The sequence below is a fragment of the Mustelus asterias genome, chromosome 18, assembly GCF_964213995.1.
Source record: "Mustelus asterias chromosome 18, sMusAst1.hap1.1, whole genome shotgun sequence".
Taxonomy (NCBI): domain Eukaryota; kingdom Metazoa; phylum Chordata; class Chondrichthyes; order Carcharhiniformes; family Triakidae; genus Mustelus; species Mustelus asterias.
This window is the reverse complement of record NC_135818.1, coordinates 47,126,440-47,148,285: the sequence shown is the minus strand read 5'-3', so window position 1 is coordinate 47,148,285 and position 21,846 is coordinate 47,126,440. Positions and strand designations below refer to the sequence as shown.

The following is a 21,846-nucleotide window of genomic DNA, read 5'->3' as shown; positions in this document are numbered from 1 at the left end:
GAATTGTTCAAGCTAGCAGTTGCAGTTTAGAAGTGCATGTTTTAAACTGGCGCATGATGGAGTGTGTGTAATTGACTCCTTTTGTATTTGTTGGAAGGCACTAATGTCAATTGACCTGTCAATCGTGTACACTGAAATTAAGGACCAATACAAATAGACACGATTTAACAATAAATCTTGAAAGAAAGTACTCCCATTCATTTTGGTTCGTTTTGTGTAACCTTTTGATAAAGTTCTACTTCATACTTCAAGAAACCCTACTTCTTAGATTGTTGGAATGATGAATGCTGAAATTTAGGAATAATTTTTAAAGTTTATTTATTAGTGTCACAAGAAGGCTTACATTAACACCGCAATGAAGTTACTGTGAAAATTTATTTTTTTATTGATTTATTTTGTTGAGTTTCATTCCATATGATATCTCCTCAAGGAAAACTTAGTAATTGTGGTAAAAGTTACATTAAGATTTTTTTAACATTCAGAGGTTAAGGAGTGAATGGCCATGTTTATTGTTTTGTGTAGTTTGTATTTATTTCCAAGTTACATGCTCTTTTTCCCTCTGGGGATGGCACTGCACAGTGGTTAGCACTGCTGCCTCACAGCACCAGGGACCCGGGGTCGATTCCCGGCTTGGGTCGCTGTCTGTGTGGAGTTTGCACATTCTCCCCGTGTCTGCGTGGGTTTCCTCCGGGTGCTCTAGTTTCGTCCCACAGTCTGAAAGACGTGCTGGTTAGGTGCAATGATCCGAACAGGCGCCAAAATGTGGCGACATGGGGAATTTCATAGTGACTTCATTACAGTGTTAATGTAAGCCTTACTTGTGACTAATAAATAAATTTTGCTACTGAAATATTTGTTTCACCACTTGGGCTTGTTGGTACTATACATAATTCAGTTACACAGAGAATAGCTGAACAACATTTTTTAAAAATTTGCAATTCCGTCTGGGATTTGATCATCGAGTTGATCAATAGTGACTTGGGACAAGTTGCTTGTACATCCTTCCTTTTGTAGGCTTGCACCTTTGCTTTACATCAGCTTTGAAAAAGTTAAAACGGAACTCTTAAGGAAAGACTGATGCAAACAAATGTGTTTTCTTGCATTCTTATTTTGATTCCAGTATACAAAATTGTGTGTTGATGCCTAGACAAAGTTTAAATTTGTGTTCATTTAATATAACCATTACATTTTTAAAAACGTTACCAGATAGTGATTCCTCGCTTAACATTGTAGTTGCATTTCTGAAAAATGCGACTTTAAGTGCAACAACTTTAAGTGAATCAAAATTTTCAATTACAATCCATGCAAAAGCTGTAGTTAGGACCTGTAGAACCTTTCTTACTAGGAAAAAAAAGTGAAACATTATACATGGTCAGCTGAATCCCACTTAGTACTTGGGAAGATTTTCCTCCGTAGCCTTCCACCAGGGAAGTTTCACAGGAAGTGCACAGTGACTTCAGTCAATGGTTGCATTAATTTAAAAAGTTCAATAGGTTTGCATTGAGTCCTTGAGGGCATAGAGGAGATTAATGTTTGTGGAGGTTGTTCTTGGGAAAAGTAGTTGGCAAAGGAAGCACATTGGGGTTTGTACAATTGGAGCTGGTGTTGAAATCTTTGAGCACAAGTCACTTTTGACCTTGAAGTATACTGCTTATAAATATTTAATTGTCCATTCGAAACTTTAGAGATCTATCAACCTGTAGGCCTTCCTTCAATTCTGGAGACTGCGCCAGCCTTGCAATATGACCAACTTACGAGTCACTGGTATCTAATTGTTGTAACCAAGTGAGTTGTCCATCATTGAACTTTCTCAAGGATGGTAATGCTTTTAGCAGTTTATGGGTCGCAAGAAGCTATTTGTACTCAAGGTATGGTCTGACTATATTCGGTACAGATTTCCTTCACAGTAGTTGAGGAATGATGGCTTAAGTGCACTGGTAGCTGCTTGTTGATTTTGTGTGTTCCAGTTTAAATTATTTTAGGTTTGGGTACCTGAGGGCATCCTTTAGTAACTTCAAAGGGGAAATCATGCATTGTGTAGTTGGGTACTGATGGACTTTGAGTATTGCTGGTTCACATGATGTTGCATTTCTGCATGTTGATTTTATAAATATTGACCCATTTGAGGAGATTATTTCGACCTTCCTGGATACCAACCTCATCTGTTGCTTCAGTGATGGCTTTGTGACTGGGCAGTCATCTACAAAGAGTCTGATCTGGCTTGATATTCCATCCTGGATGTTGTTTATATATTTTAATTGGCTAAAAGGACTGAATGTTTTCTTATGTTTTATACTTAGCGACCTGGGTGCCTTTGTGTTCTCAAACCAATTGAGATCCTGTCTGTTATAATCAATTTTGTTTAAAAAATGGTGTGGTAAACTTATTGCACTACACTATTTGAAATTGTAAGTTAAATGAACTCAAATGCATTAAATGCTGTCTATCGTATTCAGTGGATGTAATTTAAGTGAACCTTTCCTTTGGGTTTGTCATTGAAGTGGAAACTTTACAACTGCTATCATCATTATATTAGTTCTTGACTGAATCATTTTTGCTGGAAGTGCCTCTATGGTATATTTTTGCCAGTTATGTATGCTAAACTTCAAAGATACTTGCTGTTTAAGTTATTTAATGACACCACCTAACAACCTTTAAAAAACTGTCACCATTCCTGAAAATCTCCCAGTTTAATTAGATACACAATTATGTAACTGGAAATTCTGAATTCCTGTGGAGTGGATGAAGTGATGTGGCAAATTAGTCTTTCAGTTGACTAGAATTGAATGTGTTAACTGTTACTAGTGTAACAGTGGAACCACACACAACTGGATTGATGAACTATTTTAGAATATTGTCTATCTTGTTGGCTATTTAGTTACTAAATTCTGCTTCTTTCTGCAGATTGACAGTGGTTCTGTGTGGAAACAAATATACATGGACCTTGGCATTCCAATTCTGAACTCTGCTGCCTCTTACAATGTAAAAACTGCCTATAAGAAGTAAGTAGCTCTGATATATTTACTTTTTGCCTAAAACTAAGTTTACTCTTTGGCTAATTTTCTGTGTATATGGAGATGACAGATTCATGTTAAAAATCTTCCTGGGAAGAAAAAAAAACTTTACACCTTTTATATTCGCATTTTTCCATTACTCCTTTTCTATTAATTGACTGTATTAATAGGACATGCATGGCTGCAGATACTTCAAGCAAGTTTTGATTCAAGAGCAAATTGTACGTTTATGATTTATTTTGCAATGCTGAAAAATATTCTGAACAACACTGAAGTCTTCAGAATTTTCTTTCATTCTGGTTCTATTCAAATTAAAACACAATGTGTCCATTTATCACTGAGCAAGATGGTCAGACTCCACAAGTTGCAGATTCATGAACATTTCTTAGTTGCAGCTTGCTGATGTGAATGTGTAAATCTTTTCAATTTCGGCGTGTGGCCAGGGCAAACTGAAGAACGTAAATGGCCAGGTAATCTTTCTGCTTAAACAAACCTGCATATATTGCCAAGAATCTGTTTTAAGAAAAATGTCACCAGACTAAATGTTGATAAGAGGTAAGTACGATAAATAGTCTGATTCCCTAAGGCTTTTTTTTTTTGTTGCTATGAATAGAGCTACACGAGGGAGCTCTCTTTACTGATGAAAGGTTAACATAGGGCAGTAGGATTGTCTTGCAATGCACAGCTATTAGGATTGCTGTTTGAAAGGCTTCTATTTTTCTCAAGATTCTGCTGCCTACTATTGGCTGACTATTTAATTGTGCTGATATCAAATAATTGGGTAATTCGAAAAGAAAGTAACAACTCTAGCTTTTCCTCTTGTGTTTAAGTTTATCAGGATACTCCTGTAGGTAAACCCTTGCTCCCTGTGACTCAAGAGTGTGCCTTTCAATTTGTACTGAACCCAGGGGGCGAGCATTATATGATCTTCCTTAGTCTAAGAAGGAAGTTGAATAAATAGACCAAGGCATAGTCTATAAATGCTAAACATATTTATTAGAAACAATGTGCATTTATATAGCATCTTTTATGTCTCCAGATGTCCCAAAGCGCTTTACAGCCTGAAGTGTTTGCAACAATCTTCAGCCAGAAGTGCCGAGTGGATGATCCTTCTCAGCCTCCTCCTGAGGTCCCTACCAACACAGATGCCAGTCTTCAGCCAATTCGATTCACTCCACGTGACATCAAGAAACGGCTAAGTGCACTGGACACAGCAAAGGCTATGGGCCCTGAGAACATCCCGGCTGTAGTGCTGAAAACCTGTACTCCTGAACTAGCCACACCCCTAGCTAAGCTGTTCCAGTACAGCTACAACACTGGCATCTACCCGACAATGTGGAAAATTGCCCAGGTATGTCCTGTCCACAAAAAGCAGGACAAATCCAACCCGGCCAATTACTGCCCTATTAGCCAACCCCCAATCATCAATAAAGAAACAGTCGGAGTTGTCAGCAGCACATTGAAATAGCATTTACTCACTAGTGGTTTGCTTGCTGGTGCTCTGTTTGGATTCCACCAAGACCACTCAGTAGCAGACCTCATTTACAGCCTTGGCCCAAATATGGACACAAGAGCTGAATTCTAGAGGTGAGGTGTGACTGCTTTTGACACCAAGGTAGCATTTGACCAAGTGTGGCATCAAGGAGGAGCCCTAATAAAATTGAAGTTAGTGGGGCATCGGGAAAAACTCTCCGGTGGCTGGACACCTACCTGGCACAAAGGAAGATTGTTGTGGTTGTTGGAGGCCAATCTTCTGTATCTCAGAACAGTTCACAGTAGTCCTGAGGACAGTGTCCTCGACCCAACTATCTCCAACTGCCTCATCATTGTCAGATGTAGAGCTGGCGGTTGTTGTTTGCGCTATGTTCATTTCTGTTTGAAATTTCTTAGATAATGAAGCTAACCATGCCTGCGTATAGCAAGGCTTGGATAACATCCAGTCTCTGGCTGACACAGGGCAGCTAGCATTCACTCCAGGAAATGACCATCTTTAAAGAAGACAGAACCTAACCACCATGCAGTGTCATTCAACAACATCACCATCATTGAGTCCCCCACCATCAGAATCCTGGGGAGTATCCTTGATCAGACTGGGCCAGTCATTTAAATGCTACGACTATGAGCGGGTCTAAAGTCAATGTTGTGTGCCAAACTTCCTGACTCCCCAAAGCCGCTAAAACCTCTCCATTACTTACAAGGCACAAGTCCGGGATGTGATGGAATACTCTCCACTTGCCTGGATGGTTGCTGCTGCAACAACAAATGCAAAGTTTTACACAAATGAGGACAAAGCAGTCTTGCTTGATCAGCTCCTCATCTATTTGTGTAAATGTTCACCCCATGCACTGCTTGTCTGCTGTAGCTTAGTGCGCTATTTGTAGGATGCATTTCAGTGACTGGCCAGAACTTTTCAGGAGAAACCCACCACCTCCAGCTAAAAGGACCATGACAGACAGCAGGTGCATGGAAACACTATTAACTCCCAAGTTTTCCTCCAAGTTGTATGTCATCCTGGACATTGATCTCCTTTCTTAACTCCTGCTATATCAAAATCCCAAGGCTCTCGAACAGAGGGAGAATCTTTGCCTCGAGAACTACAGCGGTTGACAAAGGACCACTACTACTTACCAAACTGTAATAAGAGATGGGAGAAAAGTTCCAGACCTGGCAATGATGCCCACGTCTTGAAAACCAATTTATTAAAAAAATTAACCTCATTTTAAGTGTAATCTGTATTGCTTTGTAGGCAAACCAGTAAATGGATAAATGAACAAAACACTGTCTTAGGCCAAATTGTCCACCCCGGAACATAGAATATATGAACATTTGTATCTGCAATGCTAAACTGCAATCTAAGCACCAACATATTAACCTTTATATAGCTGCTAGCTGTGCTGATATATTTCTGGTTTAGCTGTCTATCTGATTGCTTCAGACAGCAGTCTCAACTTGAACATGACAAATTAAAATACTTTTTAAAAAGAAAATTGTTAAAGATTCACCTCTTACCTGAAAAGATTTGATTTGAATTGAATTGCTTAGTCCCGCTTTCTGATAACTGACCCGGTACGAGATCTACTCCTGGAAATGCACATCTTAACGAGCTTGGAAATTTTCCGTGAGTAAATCTTTTTTTAACCCACATGTATCATGGTGGAAGAGGCCAGTACTGTAACGTGTCACAATGCTTTATTTTTCATCACTATGTGCCACAAAGGTACATGTGCCTTGGTATTCATGCAAGGTTTGTAGCATTATGGGGCTCGGAGGGAGCTAACAATGGAATAGATGGTCCATTCATTGTTTGTGGCTGTTCACCGCAGTCACACATCACTGAGTTATTACGCTTGTAACTCCATTCCCGCATCATTCCTTTTGCATGCTAATTTATAATTAGTTCAGATATTGTCAGCTTGCTCAGGGTTCATAGCTTCCAGCTGTGAGATGATCATGAGTTTTGATATTCTGACATATTGCAAGAGGAGGTTTGGCACAGGAGTTGCAATGGTTGACCGAGTGCAGCCAGCTGCATCTCAACTTCACTCTACTCTTAGCATGATGGTTCTTGAAAATAGGATGATAAAGTCATGAGATAATATATTTATTTTTGTCTCTGAATATGGCTTTTTTAGGTTTAAGGCAGTCTGTAATGCAACTGCATTAGGCATTAAGAATTGAGCTTAATTTCTTTGTATGGGTAAAATGTTTCCATGTTTGACAGCAGAAAGACAGAGTTCGAATCCTAATAGTTTTTGGGTCGTTGTTCCACGTTTGAGTTGGTCAAATATTCTGCTCTGCTTTTCCTGTGTTCAGTCTGAGCTTTGGTCTTGATTGTGTTCTTTGTAGGTGCAGTGCATTTTTCCTTTCGTGCTGCACCATCATCTGTGTTGAACTTCATTGCTCACCTCTCTCCTGTTCATCATTTGCTGCTCGGTCACACTTAAAAAAAGTAATTAGCTTCTGCATGGATACCAATGACTGTTAACTCTATCTCTGTACCTCCTCAATCAATCTCATGGTTTTCACCCTTTTCTCCGATACCTAAATGACATCATAGAACATAGAACAGTACAGCACAGAACAGGCCCTTCGGCCCACGATGTTGTGCCGAGCTTTATCTGAAACCAAGATCAAGCTATCCCACTCCCTATCATCCTGGTGCGCTCCATGTGCCTATGCAATAACCGCTTAAATGTTCCTAAAGTGTCTGACTCCACTATCACTGCAGGCAGTCCATTCCACACCCCAACCACTCTCTGCGTAAAGAACCTACCTCTGATATCCTTCCTGTATCTCCCACCACGAACCCTACAGTTATGCCCCCTTGTAATAGCTCCATCCACCCGAGGAAATAGTCTTTGAACGTTCACTCTATCTATCCCCTTCATCATTTTATAAACCTCTATTAAGTCTCCCCTCAGCCTCCTCCGCTCCAGAGAGAACAGCCCTAGCTCCCTCAACCTTTCCTCATAAGACCTACCCTCCAAACCAGGCAGCATCCTGGTAAATCTCCTCTGCACTCTTTCCAGCGCTTCCACATCCTTCCTATAGTGAGGTGACCAGAACTGCACACAATATTCCAAATGTGGTCTCACCAAGGTCCTGTACAGTTGCAGCATAACCCCACGGCTCTTAAACTCCAACCCCCGTTAATAAAAGCTAACACACTATAGGCCTTCTTCACAGCTCTATCCACTTGAGTAGCAGCCTTTAGAGATCTGTGGATATGGACCCCAAGATCTCTCTGTTCCTCCACAGTCTTCAGAACCCTACCTTTGACCCTGTCATCCATATTTAAATTAGTCCTACCAAAATGAATCACCTCACATTTATCAGGGTTAAACTCCATTTGCCATTTTTCAGCCCAGCTTTGCATCCTATCTATGTCTCTTTGCAGCCTACAACAGCCCTCCACCTCATCCACTACTCCACCAATCTTGGTGTCATCAGCAAATTTACTGATCCACCCTTCAGCCCCCTCCTCGAAGTCATTAATAAAAATCACAAAGAGCAGAGGACCAAGCACTGATCCCTGCGGCACTCCGCTAGCAACCTGCCTCCAATCCGAAAATTTTCCATCCACCAACACCCTCTGTCTTCGATCAGACAGCCAGTTACCTATCCAATCGGCCAACTTTCCCTTTATCCCACACCTCCTCACTTTCATCATAAGCCGACCATGGGGGACCTTATCAAACGCCTTACTAAAATCCATGTATATGACATCAACTGCCCTACCTTCATCAACACACTTAGTTACCTCCTCAAAAAATTCAATCAAATTTGTGAGGCACGACTTGCCCTTCATGAATCCGTGCTGACTATCCCGGATTAATCCGCATCTTTCTAAATGGTCGTAAATCCCATCTCTAAGGACCTTTTCCATCAATTTACCAACCACCGAAGTAAGACTAACCGGTCTATAATTACCAGGGTCATTTCTGTTCCCATTCTTAAACAGAGGAACAACATTCGCCATTCTCCAGTCCTCTGGCACCATCCCCGTGGACAGCGAGGACTCAAAGATCAAAGCCAAAGGCTCTGCAATCTCATCCCTTGCCTCCCAAAGAATCCTAGGATACATTTCATCAGGCCCAGGGGACTTATCGACCTTCAGTTTATTCAAAACTGCCAGGACATCCTCCCTCCGAACATCTCGTCCTAGATGAGTGGTGGTTGCAACCAGCTTAATGTTAACCAGATTAAAGCCTTGCTCTTTATGCAATGTTTATGTTCTTTTGTCCTTATTTCCATCCTCAACACTGAAGTTGTATGCCTGGTCAACTGCTGTTATTCTGTAATGTTGCATCAGTTTAGTTAGATGTGTGCGGTTTCACTGGATGCAATTAGTTTTTGGAACAGTGGCCAGGCTTTGTTTCTTTCCTCAATTAAAAGTAAGATCACACTTGGGTAAATTTCATCACAGAAACCTGGTAGCATCATCATAATACTGACAATTCAGGGGCAAAGGCTTGAAGTTTGTAGCTTCAGCTTGCCTCTTGTCAGTTGTTTTCCGAGCACAGCATTTGAGAATTTATGATTATTTAAAAGCAATGGGATTTTAAACGGAGAACTTTCTGGAAATATTGGTCTGAGACCTGGACTCTGTGCTAAATCCTGAGCTCAGCTTTCTTCCTTGAATCTGATCAGTCATACTATTTATTTTCCACCTCCAGGACATTACAGCTCTTTACCCAACACTTTCTGTTCTGCTATTGAAACCCTAATCCACATTTTTATCATCTTGGGGCTGGACCCTCCATTCTTTCTATTGCTGGTATTTTTGTTTTCACACTTCATAAACTTTGAATCCAGAATGCTGTGGCTTTGCCTTTCTCAGCACCAAGGCATCTTCACTTGGTTTTCAATGCTGCAGTGTATCAAAACCAACTTGCATTTCTTCAGTACCTTTAAACATAGAAAAATGATCCTGGATAACTTGGAGCCATACAGAAAACTGATCTCAAACAAAGAAGAGGCCAGAAGGATGACCAAAATCTTGCCGAAAGAGGTGAATTTTAAAGGAACAATGGAAGGCATAGCACCAGTGTTGGGATGATTTGCCCCCTCCTGGTGCACAAGAGCTCAGTCAGGGGGATGGAGAGTGGGGCTAGAGGAGATTAGAAAACAAAGGGAAGGGTATAATCAGGGAAGAATTTAAACACAAAATAATTTAATTTGAGATGTTGACCTATGAGACCTAATGTGATGGACAAACTTGATTCTGGGATAGGATGCAGGCATTTTTAGATGAGCTGATGTTTATGGAGCATGAGAGGTCAACTAGAAAAGCATTGAAATAATTTAATGGGAATGTGACTAGGGTATGAATGAGGGTTCCAGTGACAAATGGGTCTAGGCAGCGGTTAGACACGGGGGTAAATTAACCTGTCCCACCTGCCATGGGAATCCGAGCGGGCGAGGGGCGGACCATGGAAAGGTCCGTTGACCTCGGGTTGGATTTTCTGGTTTCTGGGTGAGCGCGGTCGGAAAATCTACCCTGGGTGTCAGGAAAACCATCTGACAGTGCAGAGGAAGTGGAGTTGAGAGAGGGGGGATGTGGTACTATTGGCATACCTGTAAAAGCTGACAACACAGCTATGGATAATGTTGCCAGTTGGTAATATGTAAATGAGGAAAGAGGAAACAGCCAAGCAATCTTGGAACCTGTAAAAAGGTGTAGCTATTGAAGGTATCGGCTGCAATTGGCTATTTAAAATTTGAATCAAGCAAGGGCAGTTTCAGAATTGGACGATGGGGAAGTGACATTGAAGGAGGATCCTGTGACAGTTGTATTGAAAGTGAGGAGGATAAGGATTCATACTGCACCATAATCAATTACTGAAAATGTTGTTCGTGACTTTGGTTAGAGTGTTTGATACTTGAGAGGAGCAGAAACTTGATTGAAGAGATTTGGGCAACTTCAATTGTAAAATTTTTCCACAGCATTGTACCTCTATCTTTGTAGTTTTCTCCAATTGTATGGCCCTACAAATTCTCTCCTTTTTTTTCACCAGTTGAGTTTTTGTTTCTCAGTTCTGCCATTCGTTTAAATAGTGGAATATTAAGTACATTGTTACCCAAATTTACAAGCAGTTTGGGGGATGTCTGGTTGGAAAAATCAGTTGCTGATGAAACTTAAGTAAAATTCCAATTTCAAATACATCAACGCAATGAAAGATGACTCTCTGCCGAAGACATTAGAATCAGCGTGATAAAACTAGTGGTGATAGTCAACTCTTCTATCCTGAAGTCTTCAATCAGAAAAGCAGTTGATCTGATTAGACCAGATTATTGTACTATATTCTGTCAGATCCGAGCCTACCCCAGAATTATAGTCCAGTTTCCCTAAAACCATTACAATATTTCTATTAATGACATTGGCTGGAATTCTCCGACCTCGTGGCTGGAGATTTGGCTGAGTGCCAAATTCTTCGTTCTCGCTGGCAGCGGAAGTGGGGGTATGAGATTGGAGAATTCTGACCACTGTCTCTTTCCCTGAAAGTGCCGCCCCACTGATGTGAACTTTGTCATAATTTACTGCAGCCTTTTAAATAAGAATTTTTTTTAAAAAAATCATTATCACTACTTCAGATTTGCTTGTTTTTTTTACAAATGCTCGTGGATACTTTTAAAACTCCAAATCTGGGAATATTTGTATGACTGTTCATTTTCAGAAAGTGCTTGGCTACAAAATATGCAAGCTTCCTATATGTGATCATCTTTCCTGACTGAAGTTAATACATCAAAATCATAGCATGAAATGTGTAATTTAGTTTACTTGTCTATCTGTAAAAGGGTTCATAACCGAGCAAAGTGTTGCACATCTAGTTGAGATGATACCCTGGTTGGGTTTCTTTATGATTGAAATATTTTGAGCATTATTCTTGACTTCCTGCCTGCAAGTTTTATATATTCGAATCTAGTTATACTGAGTGGCTTTATTTACATCAGATCTATGCATTTCCTTTCTTCTTCTCTGTATCCTAGGTACTTGTATGGTTTTGAGGAATACTGCCGTGCAGCTGACCTTCGCTTCAGGACCATTCACCACATGGAACCTATAGGAAGACCAGTGAAGAAGGATGAAGAGAATGGGACATGTGATCCAAAGAAAGCACCTACAACTTTAGATGATGAGAAAAGTGATGACACTGAAAATGACAAAGAGGAAAAAGAAGTGAGATCTCCGAGAGTAAGTAATTCTCCAGCTTGAAACTGATTGCTGACAGGACATTGTAACGGTTAAACGTTGAATTTTCTGTACAGCGTTCTGAGCAGCATCAACATTGGTTGTTTCAGAGTCATCACCATCCTCATGTAGAGTTTCAAGTGTAAATCACAACTGTGTTGCCACACCTCAACAACATTTTACATTTTGCCTGTAAACGTTATGGTATTGTAAATTTGTGATCCAGTTTTCAGCTGCCATCTTGATCATAGATTTAATTTGATCAGCATGCACAAAAGGAATTAAATTCAGAGTAGATTATCTAAAGTCTTTGGGTAGCACAAACCATTTTGTAGTAACTGCTTTGACGTTTGCTTAGATAAAGTCTGTAGTACCTGACATAACTTCTAATAAAATCATAATTTGGAACCCATTTAGATTCTTTTCGCATAGAAGGGAGATTCCCAAGTGCTGAAGAAAATTAGGGTGATGAGGTCAGGGAGGAAGAATTTTCCCTCTTCCCTAAAACTTCCCTAAAAGAAGTTTATCCCTTCAAAGCTGCCCAGCAAATTGAGGATTTTTTTCTCATTTCTGAGGACAGGAAACTTCCAACAGACAGGATACATCAACGCCACCTAGTGGCTGAATCAAGAACGGTATGCTGGAGACCTGAAAGACAAATGCATTGAAAATACATGATGCGTGGCACTGAGTAGATGTTCCAATTTTCTATACTTGTTTTGTAAAGAACATAACAAATAGGAGCAGGCCCCTCGAGCCTGCTTTGTCATTCAATAAGATTATGGCTGATTTGCTTGTAGCCTTCACTCCACCTTTCTGTCTGCCTCCCAAAACCCTCGATTCCCTGGTACACCAACAGTCTGTCTAACTCAGCGTTGAATATATCCGATGACCAAACCTCCATCTCTGTATGGGGAAGAGAATTCCAAAGATTTAATGACCCTTTTAGAGATGAAATTCCTCCTCGCCTTTGACCTAAATGGGAGACTGCATTTTGAAACTGTGTCCTAGCTCTAGATTCTACCTTGAGGGGGAAACATCCTCTCAGCATCTACCCTGCCAAGCACCCCATCAGAATCTTTCCTAATAGTGCTCACTCTTTCTTGGATGCAGTTCCACAGCTACCAATTTCTCTCTATGCTCTTGTTGAGATGGCAATTCTTCACATGTTGTTTCATTTGTGATGTGGTATCACAGTTGTAATTTATTTTCTCATTCTTAACTACATAATGCAATAAGGGTCAGGATAGCAGTTGACATTCCAAGCTCTTGATTTGTTAATATTTCTCTCCCTAAGCTTGATTCTGAGGCCAGTTCTCTCTTTGCACAACTCCAGACACATTGGGAATTTAATCTGAAATCATCTCGTCTAGTCCCAACAGCAAAGAGGATGTCATCTATTCAATCTATTGATCCCTATTCAGCAACTTCTGTTTGGGATATGCTTGTGGATGTTGTTGATGCACTATGCCTTTTACCCACTTGGTTATTGGAGGGGCTCTGGCACAAGGTAGATGTAAAGAAGGATTGAAACATCAGAATCCACAGAATGTGCTAACTGCAGTAAAAAAAAAACTGTAGCTTATCTAAGATGGCATGGTGGCACAGTGGTTAGCACTGCTGCCTCACAGCAACAGGGACACAGTTTCAATTCCGGCCTCGGGTGACTCTGTGGGGAGTTTGCACATTCTCCCCCGTGGTCTGAGTGAGTTTCCTCCGGGTGCTCTGGTTTCTTCCCACAGTCCGAAGATATGCATGTTAGGTGGAATGGCCACGCTAAAATGTCCCTTAGGAGGATTAGCAGGGTAAACATGTGGGTTATGGGGATAGGGCCTGGTTGCAATTGTTGTCAGTGCAGGTTCAATGATTGTTTTTCTGTGTTAATTTAATATTTGTCGTGTTATTGAACTTTTAAAATTAAGTGAAAATATAGTTCTGAAGGAGGACATTACAAATCAAAGCAGTGTTGTATGTCTAAATATTAATAGAATTTTCCAAAAGATGTACAAAAAATCCCCCCTCCTTAATTGATAATGACTTTTGCCCCTGACTAGTTTGTACTAATTGTCTGCGATACTGCAAATTGCAATTTGCAGAAGAGCAAATGGTACTGTAAAAAGTCATCAGTTATTTTATTAATAAAAAGATTAAGGTTTTCTATCGGGGTAGAATTGGCGCAAATTCTTAGAAATTCTGTTAATTTAATCCTTGGGTGAACAAAACTTAATTCACTTTAAATTGGGCAGGCAGTATTGGGATGTGTATTATATATAATTAGTTATAAAACAAATTCTTGGTTATTAAAACTGTGTATCTATGTTTAATGTCTGTTTGGGCTTATTGCTGGAATGGAAAACAATTAATTTGATATTCTGCATCTGCAGAAATTCAGTATTTCAGATAATTGTGCATTTTGATCTTCGAATCACTTCCCGGAGATAGCAAATGCCTATAAGTTTGATATATTTTTGTTTAATATTAGACATTATATCTAACAGCACTACAATATATGTGATGTTTTACAGGTTTGTTCTGTGAAATGCTGTTAGCTTCTGTCATATTTATTCCTAAGCAGTATTGATGACTTGATAACCCAGTTCTTTGATAACATACTTTGCAAAGGTTTTAAATTATTTTCAAATCTTAACACCTACTAGTTCAACGTTAATAGTTTTTGCATGTTGTTAAACACAAGTAGCAATGAAACATTAATTGCTCATCAGGGTGCACATTTTAACAATACCTAACAGAGGTGAATAATGGGACTGCTTAATCTGTCATAAAAATGCTTTGGTTAAGGAGCCTTTATCATCCAGACTTGTGTTGAAATCCAGAAGGAATAAAAATTGAATATTTTTGTTTAATATATTGAAGATTTAATTATAAGCTTGAGTTTAACTAAACTACCTGCTTTAGGGTCGGAGGAGAAATGTCACACCTATCAAAAAAGAAGTCAAAGAATTAAAAAAAGAAAAGGTGAATGAGGAAATTAGTAAAGAAAATAAAGAAGTGAAGGAGGACTCCAAGAAACAGGGGAAAGACACTGACACAGGACAGCAAAAAAATGTGTCCACACCCAAAAGTCGAGCTGAGAAGAATAAGAAAGAAGAGTCTGAGAAAGATTCTGAGGAAGAGGAGGAAGATGATGAAGACACCGAAGAGGATCATGAGGATAGACAAAAAAAGTATGTACATGGTTTAAGATGCTGTTGCTTATATATGCACTAGTATTGGTTTTGCACATAAAGTATGTATGATCTACAAAAGAGCCTCTATGTAGCGAGATACACATTTTTTGAAAAATGCTTGGAATACAATGATGCTACAGAGAATTGATGAACGGTTTTGTGTGTTTGCAAAGCTATGAAGTAGTTATTATGCTTGAATTTCCTTGTATTTGATTGGATACCCTTGCTCGGAGTAAATGGGAATATGTAGGGTTGTTTCTCCTGAAGGCAAAGTTCAACTGATTAGAAAACAAAGAACTTAGTTCTTACTTTTGCTACATTTTGCATCCTTTGGATATCCTGAAGCATTTCTTAGCCTATGAATTTTTCTTCAGCAGGTAAATGTTGCAGCCAGTTTATACACTAGGTCCATAAACAGGGGAGATAAATGTTGTGTAAATCTGTTTTTACAATTGCATTTTTTTAAGGAAAATATACTGAGGGCAAGCCGGGCAGGGGCCGAAGCTTGTTGCATAGCACACACCATGAATGAAATGAAGCCTGTGCACCTTGTGATCTACGCAGCTTAGTTTCAAGTTAGATGGTGCATTTAGTTATGCTGCCATTGAGGAGATACACAAATAAAATTTATTTCTGACTATTTAAAACCTGTGCTACATCTCTTCATTTTCATCATTCATTTATTTCTTTGTTGGTTTTTCTCAGGGAAGGGAATGAAAATAAAGAGGAGGAAGATGAGGAGGAGGAGGAGGAGGAGGAAGAAGAAGAGGAGGAGGAGGAGGATGATGAATTTGAACGATTCCCTTCTGGAACCAAAGTTAAAGTAAAATACGGGCGTGGAAAAAATCAGAAAATCTATGAAGCCAATATTAGAAATTCTGAAGTTGATGATGGCGAGGTTGTCTATTTAGTACATTACTATGGTTGGAATACACGGTAAGAATGTTGACTTTACAAATTGTTGCAATTATTTTAATCACTCCATTTATTTCTGTTGGCTACTGTAGTTTGGACTTGATTTCTGAATAAGCTTGATTGTAATGTTTCCAAGGCCATCGGAATTGCAGTTCCTAAAATGCAGTATTGTTCCTTCACTGACAATACACACTTAATTCCACCTCAAGACTTTTTTTTAAAGAGAGGTTTGGGTGCCTGTCATTGCACTGCTGTATTAGCTTAGGGTTTATTTCAGATGCTGGCCTGAAATGGTGTGTGGCCAGCAAATGGTGCTGAAATTTTCGCCAGTCTTCGTGTTAGTAAGTTACGCAATTTCTTCAATCATCTTTCTTGCAAGCATGTGAAAATCCATGTAAACTAAGGGTAAGAAGTCAGGGACCAAGGAAGGCACCAAAATTATTCCGTGACCCTTTAAGTTTAATCTTAAACATGAAGATTAAATTGTAAAGACCGTCAAATTGGCATTATGTACATCAGACACCACATGTTTAAAAAAAATTGCAACTGTAAAAGCTTTTCAATTTTTAATGCATTGAGGCCATAAAATAGAAAGTACATTTTGGCCTCAATGAGAAGAAATAAAAAAATAAATTGCCATGAAACACCTGGGTCCTACTACACCTAAAGTTTGAGATTTACAGCTTATTTATAATGTGCATAATGTTGTAGTATGACATTTATACATTTCTTCTGACTTTTACAATGAAAATCTGCACTAGTGCCATGTTTTGATGCAAGTATTCAAGAAATTCCAGACCATTGTGACTATTTGACCATGCGTTTTTCACGAAACCTTGTGCCACCCTAGCAGAAAGTAGGTACAGTGGACCTAAAAGTGCAGTCCCAAAATAATTAATTCTTTTGGGTTTTATTGGTTACTTTTGGCATTTTTTTTCTCCTTTTGGTGTCTTGCCATGTGTTGATTCTGGATGACCATTAAGTAAGGTGCTTTTTTTACTTGGGATATTGGTATCGCTGGCAAGGCCAGCATTTGTTGCTCATTTCTAATTGCCCTTGAGAAGGTAGTGGTGAACCACCTTCTTGAACTACTGCAATCCACCTGAATGAATGCTGTCGGGAAGGGAGTTCCAGGATTTGATCCAGCAGCAATGAAGAAATAGCAATTTAGTTCGAGATTAGGATGGTGTGTGGCTTCGAGGTGGTGGTCTTCCCATGGATCTGCTGGTGTTGCCCATCTGGGTAGTTAAGAAAGGAATAAACTTGCAGGGCTATGGAGAGAATGGTGGAAATGGAATTGACTGACTTGCTCCATGAAGAGCCAACATGGTCTTGATGGGCTGAATGGCAGCCTCCTGTGCTGTAAATGACAGTGACTGAGTGGTTTGAATCTGGAGTTCACTGCCTGTGTGTGTGGTGAGGGCAAGTTCAATTGAGGCATTGAGTTATCTGAAAAGTAAGAATGTGCTGAGGCAAATTGCTGCTGCAGAGAGCTGACATAGACATAGTAGGCTGAATGGCCTCCTTTTATGCTGTAACCAATCTATGATTCTATAAGCTTGGATGTTCGTGTTGATCTTCTGCACTGATCTTTTCATTCATTTACAGGTTGTATTACAATATGTTCATTATTTCCCTCTGTGCTGCACCTCTTAACCTGGTATATAAATTACTGAATTGCTCTATTTGCTCCAACGCAATCTCATGAATTTGTGTTCTGCTTTGTGTATAGAAAATGTAATCCATTCTTTGATTGACTTTAGCAAGAATTGAAACCCTTTCAGTCTTGTTATATATTAATTTAAATAGCGAACCTTCAGTATTTTAGTCATTTTACAAAAGGAAAATTGAAATTAAAATGAATTCCTATCCATTTATTAACATTTTTCATTCCATCTGACTGGACGAGAAGAGTGCACTCCCATAAGAGGGGAAGAAGAACCTTTTTCAGTGTGTAAAGAGGTGGAGTAGGGAAAGTATATAAAAGTGCTGATTTATATAGCTGGATCTGGTGTCTTCTGTTACTTCTGTTGGTTTTGGCTTGTGATGCCAAACTCCAAATTCAATAAGTCTCTTGTTCTATTTCTGATTTGACTTAAAATTACAGTTGAGTACTTGGCCCTAATTGTACAGGCTTAGTTTTATCTGGACTTATTTTTTCCAGAATCTACTGTTCTTTTTTGCTTTTGATCATGATAGAGATATATCGTATTGTTTTCTGTTCCCTTTGCAATTCTTTTGTTAAATGTAAAAATGAATTCCATCCAAATAGTTGGAGTAGATTTTGACATGTTCTGTTTCTGTGTTGTACTTGATTTTAATGTTGAGCTTCTAAAAGTATCAAATGTCGTCTTCAGGTATGACGAATGGGTAAAAGGTGATCGAATTCTCTGGCCTTCAGAAAGAGGTGCGCCAAAAGGGAAGCATAGAAGAAAATTAAAGGTATGAAAAGATGTACCCTGTTTTTATTAATCACTTCTTGACAGTTTTTGCATGACAGCATAGCGTAGGGGGGGAAAAAATCATGTTGACGAGGAACATTTTAGCCAGATGTACAATGGCTATTGATGGGGTATCTTGTAGTGTAGGAGTTGCTGAACATAATATTTGCAAGATTACCACTTTATCTGCTGTAAATTCCAGTATTTGGGCCTTTCTCCTCCCTCACTGGCAACGTGGGGATAGGAGTTCACCATTTAATTTGATCGTAGCTGAATGGTACCTTAACTCCTTATACCTGCCTTTAATCCACATTATGCCATATTTCTAGACAATTTACTAAGTTCTATCAAAATAGACTTTCACTTTGATCAATTCTAACAATTTAAAATAATTTAAAATGTTTCCATGTTGGTAGGTAATTATATATTTCCATAGAACTTCTACAGTGCAGAAAGAGGCCATTCGCGCGCCCCCCCCCCCCCCATCCCCATAACCCTGGGCATTTACCATGGCTAATCCCCCTAACCCACACACCTTTGGACACTTGAGGGTTGGCATGTATAATACAGGAATTGTATTAAGGAATCTAAGTTGGTGGGTTAATTGCATGCAAAGCAACATATCCTTCAGCCTACGTTGGTCATTTTGTACCGTTCCAATCTCCTGATGTCTGTTTTTCTGTGCTCCTTTCTATTGTTTTTTCAATAGAAATCAAGGGTATTGTGGGGAAGTAAGGAAATAAAAATAGAAAATACTGGAAATGCATGGCAGGTTTTGTTTGCATCTTAAAAGGGGCATGTTCTTCCAGAATTTTGTGTTTTAATTCCGACCTGTTGCCAGAAGTTGTGGAAATCTCTGTCTTACACAGCCTCTAAGCATTCTTTTCCATATAATAAGAATATATAAATTTGATGGTATTAGACACGAATGAGCCTCACTTTCAAGGAGTGCTCCCAGTTAATTTTAGCCTTCTGTGCTCAATCTGAAAGAAACTCATGAGAGGTTAGGAATTTTGCAGGCAGGTGGGCACCGGAGACAAGAGGATTAAGAGTATTAACAGAAAGTATGGAACAAAAATGACCCTTTGATCAATTTGAGCATGCTTTTTAATCAGCTATACCGCTTTTTAAAATTCCAGTCTCCCCTTCAAGTCAGACAGACAATTGCAGGTTCATGCCACACTATCTTTGATTATGTAATTATAATGACTCAGGAAGCCTGACTGGAAAGGACCATAGTTTATTACAGAATGCAAAATAAAACCAGTTCCGTGATGTGCACACACCAGTCCCGACTTGGGGCTATGGTTCAGCAGACCCAGGCCTTATAAAAAGCTCAGGTAATGTTTCACTGGGCAGGCCACTGCCTGTTACCAGGGGAACTCATACTCAACAAGCCCCACAGAGAGATCAATCAGTTTATTCCCCATGGACCTTGTGGGGGTGATCACAGTAATCTAGGCTGACACCAGTATAATATGGAGAGACTGCTTCCTTGTTCAGGTGTTATCTTTCAGATGAGATATTGAAGTGAGGCCATTCTGCTTGCTTAAGTGAATGTAAAAGATCCTATGATTCTATTCGAAGACTATTGACAACAGTTGCCATTTGATCATCTAAGGAAAAATTCCCGTTAATGATCATGACTCCCCCCCCCCCCCCCCCCCCCCACCACACCATCCACAACTGCACCTTTGTCGTCTGTATTTTTAAAAAAATCCTGAAATACTATATTTCTTTAGGAGTGGTTAGATTATGGAAATCACTGCCACAAAAAGTAGTTGAAGGAACCAGAATATATGCATTTAAAGTGAAGTTGTATAAACACATGAGGAATAGAAGGATAAATTAGATCAGAAAAAGTAAGGTGGGAGGAGATTCATATGGACCATAAACACTAGTATAGACTTGTTGAGAGAACTGGGCTGTAATACCATGTAATATTTTGCAAACAGACTTTCACTTGATTTGATTTATTATTGTCACATGTATTAACATAGTGAAAAGTATTGTTTCATGCGTGCTATACAGACAAAACATACCGTTCATAGAGAAGGAAACGAGAGAGTGCAGAATATAGTGTTACAATCATTGTTAGGGTGTAGAGAAAGATCAACTTAATGCAAGGTAGGTGCATTCAAAAGTCTGACCGCAGCAGGGAAGAAGCTGTTCTTGAGTCGGTTGGTATGTGACCTTGGACTTTTGTATCATTTTCCCGACAGAAGAAGATGGAAGAGAGAATATCTGGTGTGCGTGGGGTCCTTAATTATGCTGGCTGTTTTGCCAAGGCAGCGGGAAGTGTAGACAGAGTCAGTGGATGGACGGCTGGTTTGCATGATGGATTGGGCTACATTTACGACCTTTTGTGGTTCCTTGCGGTCTTGGGCAGAGCAGGAGCCATACCAACCAGAAAGAATTCTTTCTCTGGTGCATCTGTAAAAGTTGGTGAGAGTTGTAGCTGACATGCCAAATTTCCTTAGTCTTCTGAGAAAGTAGAGGCGTTGGTGGACTTTCTCAACTATAGTGTCAGCATGGGGGAAGCAGGACAGGTTGTGGGTGATCTGGATATCGAAAAACCTGAAGCTCTCGACCCTTTCTATTTTGTCCCCGTTGATGTAGACAGGGGCATGTTCTCCTCTTACACTTCCTGAAGTCGATGACAATCTCCTTCGTTTTGTTGACATTGAGGGAGAGATTATTGTTGCCGCACTTCTGAAATCTTATTGTTTGATGTACATGTTTTTAAGGTACTTGGTCACTTTATTAGATTCATAGGCTAAACTGTAAAATTTTAGTATTTTAAACAAGCTATCAGGTGGGATTTTCCAGCCCTGCCAAAGTCAATTTGAACAGTTATAGGGACCAGATCAGAAAACCCAAGGTATATTATGAAGTTAGACTAGACCCCAATCTTTTTTATTTTAGTGTGAGGATAAGGTGTTTCAGTCCAGATGTGATTTTATTGACACACAAGGAAGCTTTTATCAAAACAAACTTTATTTAATGGTACAATTTAAATATAATGAATGAATTAGCTTAACTTTTACCTATTACTTAAACATGATGAGATACAATTTTTAACTGCTAACCTAGCCTAGTTCCAATTTAAGCAATATTCTTCATTGACTTAAACCCCACTCCAAAATCAGTTAGCAAAAACACAGGTTTGCATGCTGGTATGTCCGCTGCCAGTCTCTGAACACCCCTGGAGAGAGAGACACAACTGTCTTCTGATACTCAAATAGCAGCCCTGCATGGAGAGAAAGAGAAAGACACTTCTTGCTACTTGCAGACCCAAGCAAAAACTGCCTGCTTGACTCTTTAAGCTTAGTTCTGCCCATTCACATGGCTCTGCTTCTTGTCAATCTAATTAAACCTAATTAAACCCAACTCTGAAACCCCAAGGAAAAACCAAACATTTTCAAAAATGCATTAGCTCAGAATAAAACAAGCACTCTAAATAGAGTTGACTTCTAAACACACTCTGCACAAGAAACATTATATAAATACATTTCTTAAAGGTACAGTATCATCACAACAGCTCACTGCAAATTTCACTGTGATGGGGCCGTAAAATTCCACCTGTCTTCTTGGAT

At 39.4% G+C, this 21,846-nt stretch overlaps 1 protein-coding gene across 4 annotated transcripts in view; it reads left to right on the top strand.

Moving 5' to 3' along the window:
• The window catches only part of arid4a (AT-rich interactive domain 4A), a 100,298-nt gene that overhangs the window by 64,452 nt on the left and 14,000 nt on the right, over nt 1-21,846 (top strand). For all 4 annotated transcript variants that reach the window (XM_078233847.1, XM_078233850.1, XM_078233849.1 and 1 more), the window contains exons 14-18: nt 2,905-3,002; nt 11,505-11,709; nt 14,623-14,891; nt 15,600-15,830; nt 18,167-18,251. In XM_078233847.1, the coding sequence (XP_078089973.1) occupies nt 2,905-3,002; nt 11,505-11,709; nt 14,623-14,891; nt 15,600-15,830; nt 18,167-18,251 (888 nt within the window). The remainder of the gene's footprint in view (nt 1-2,904; nt 3,003-11,504; nt 11,710-14,622; nt 14,892-15,599; nt 15,831-18,166; nt 18,252-21,846) is intronic.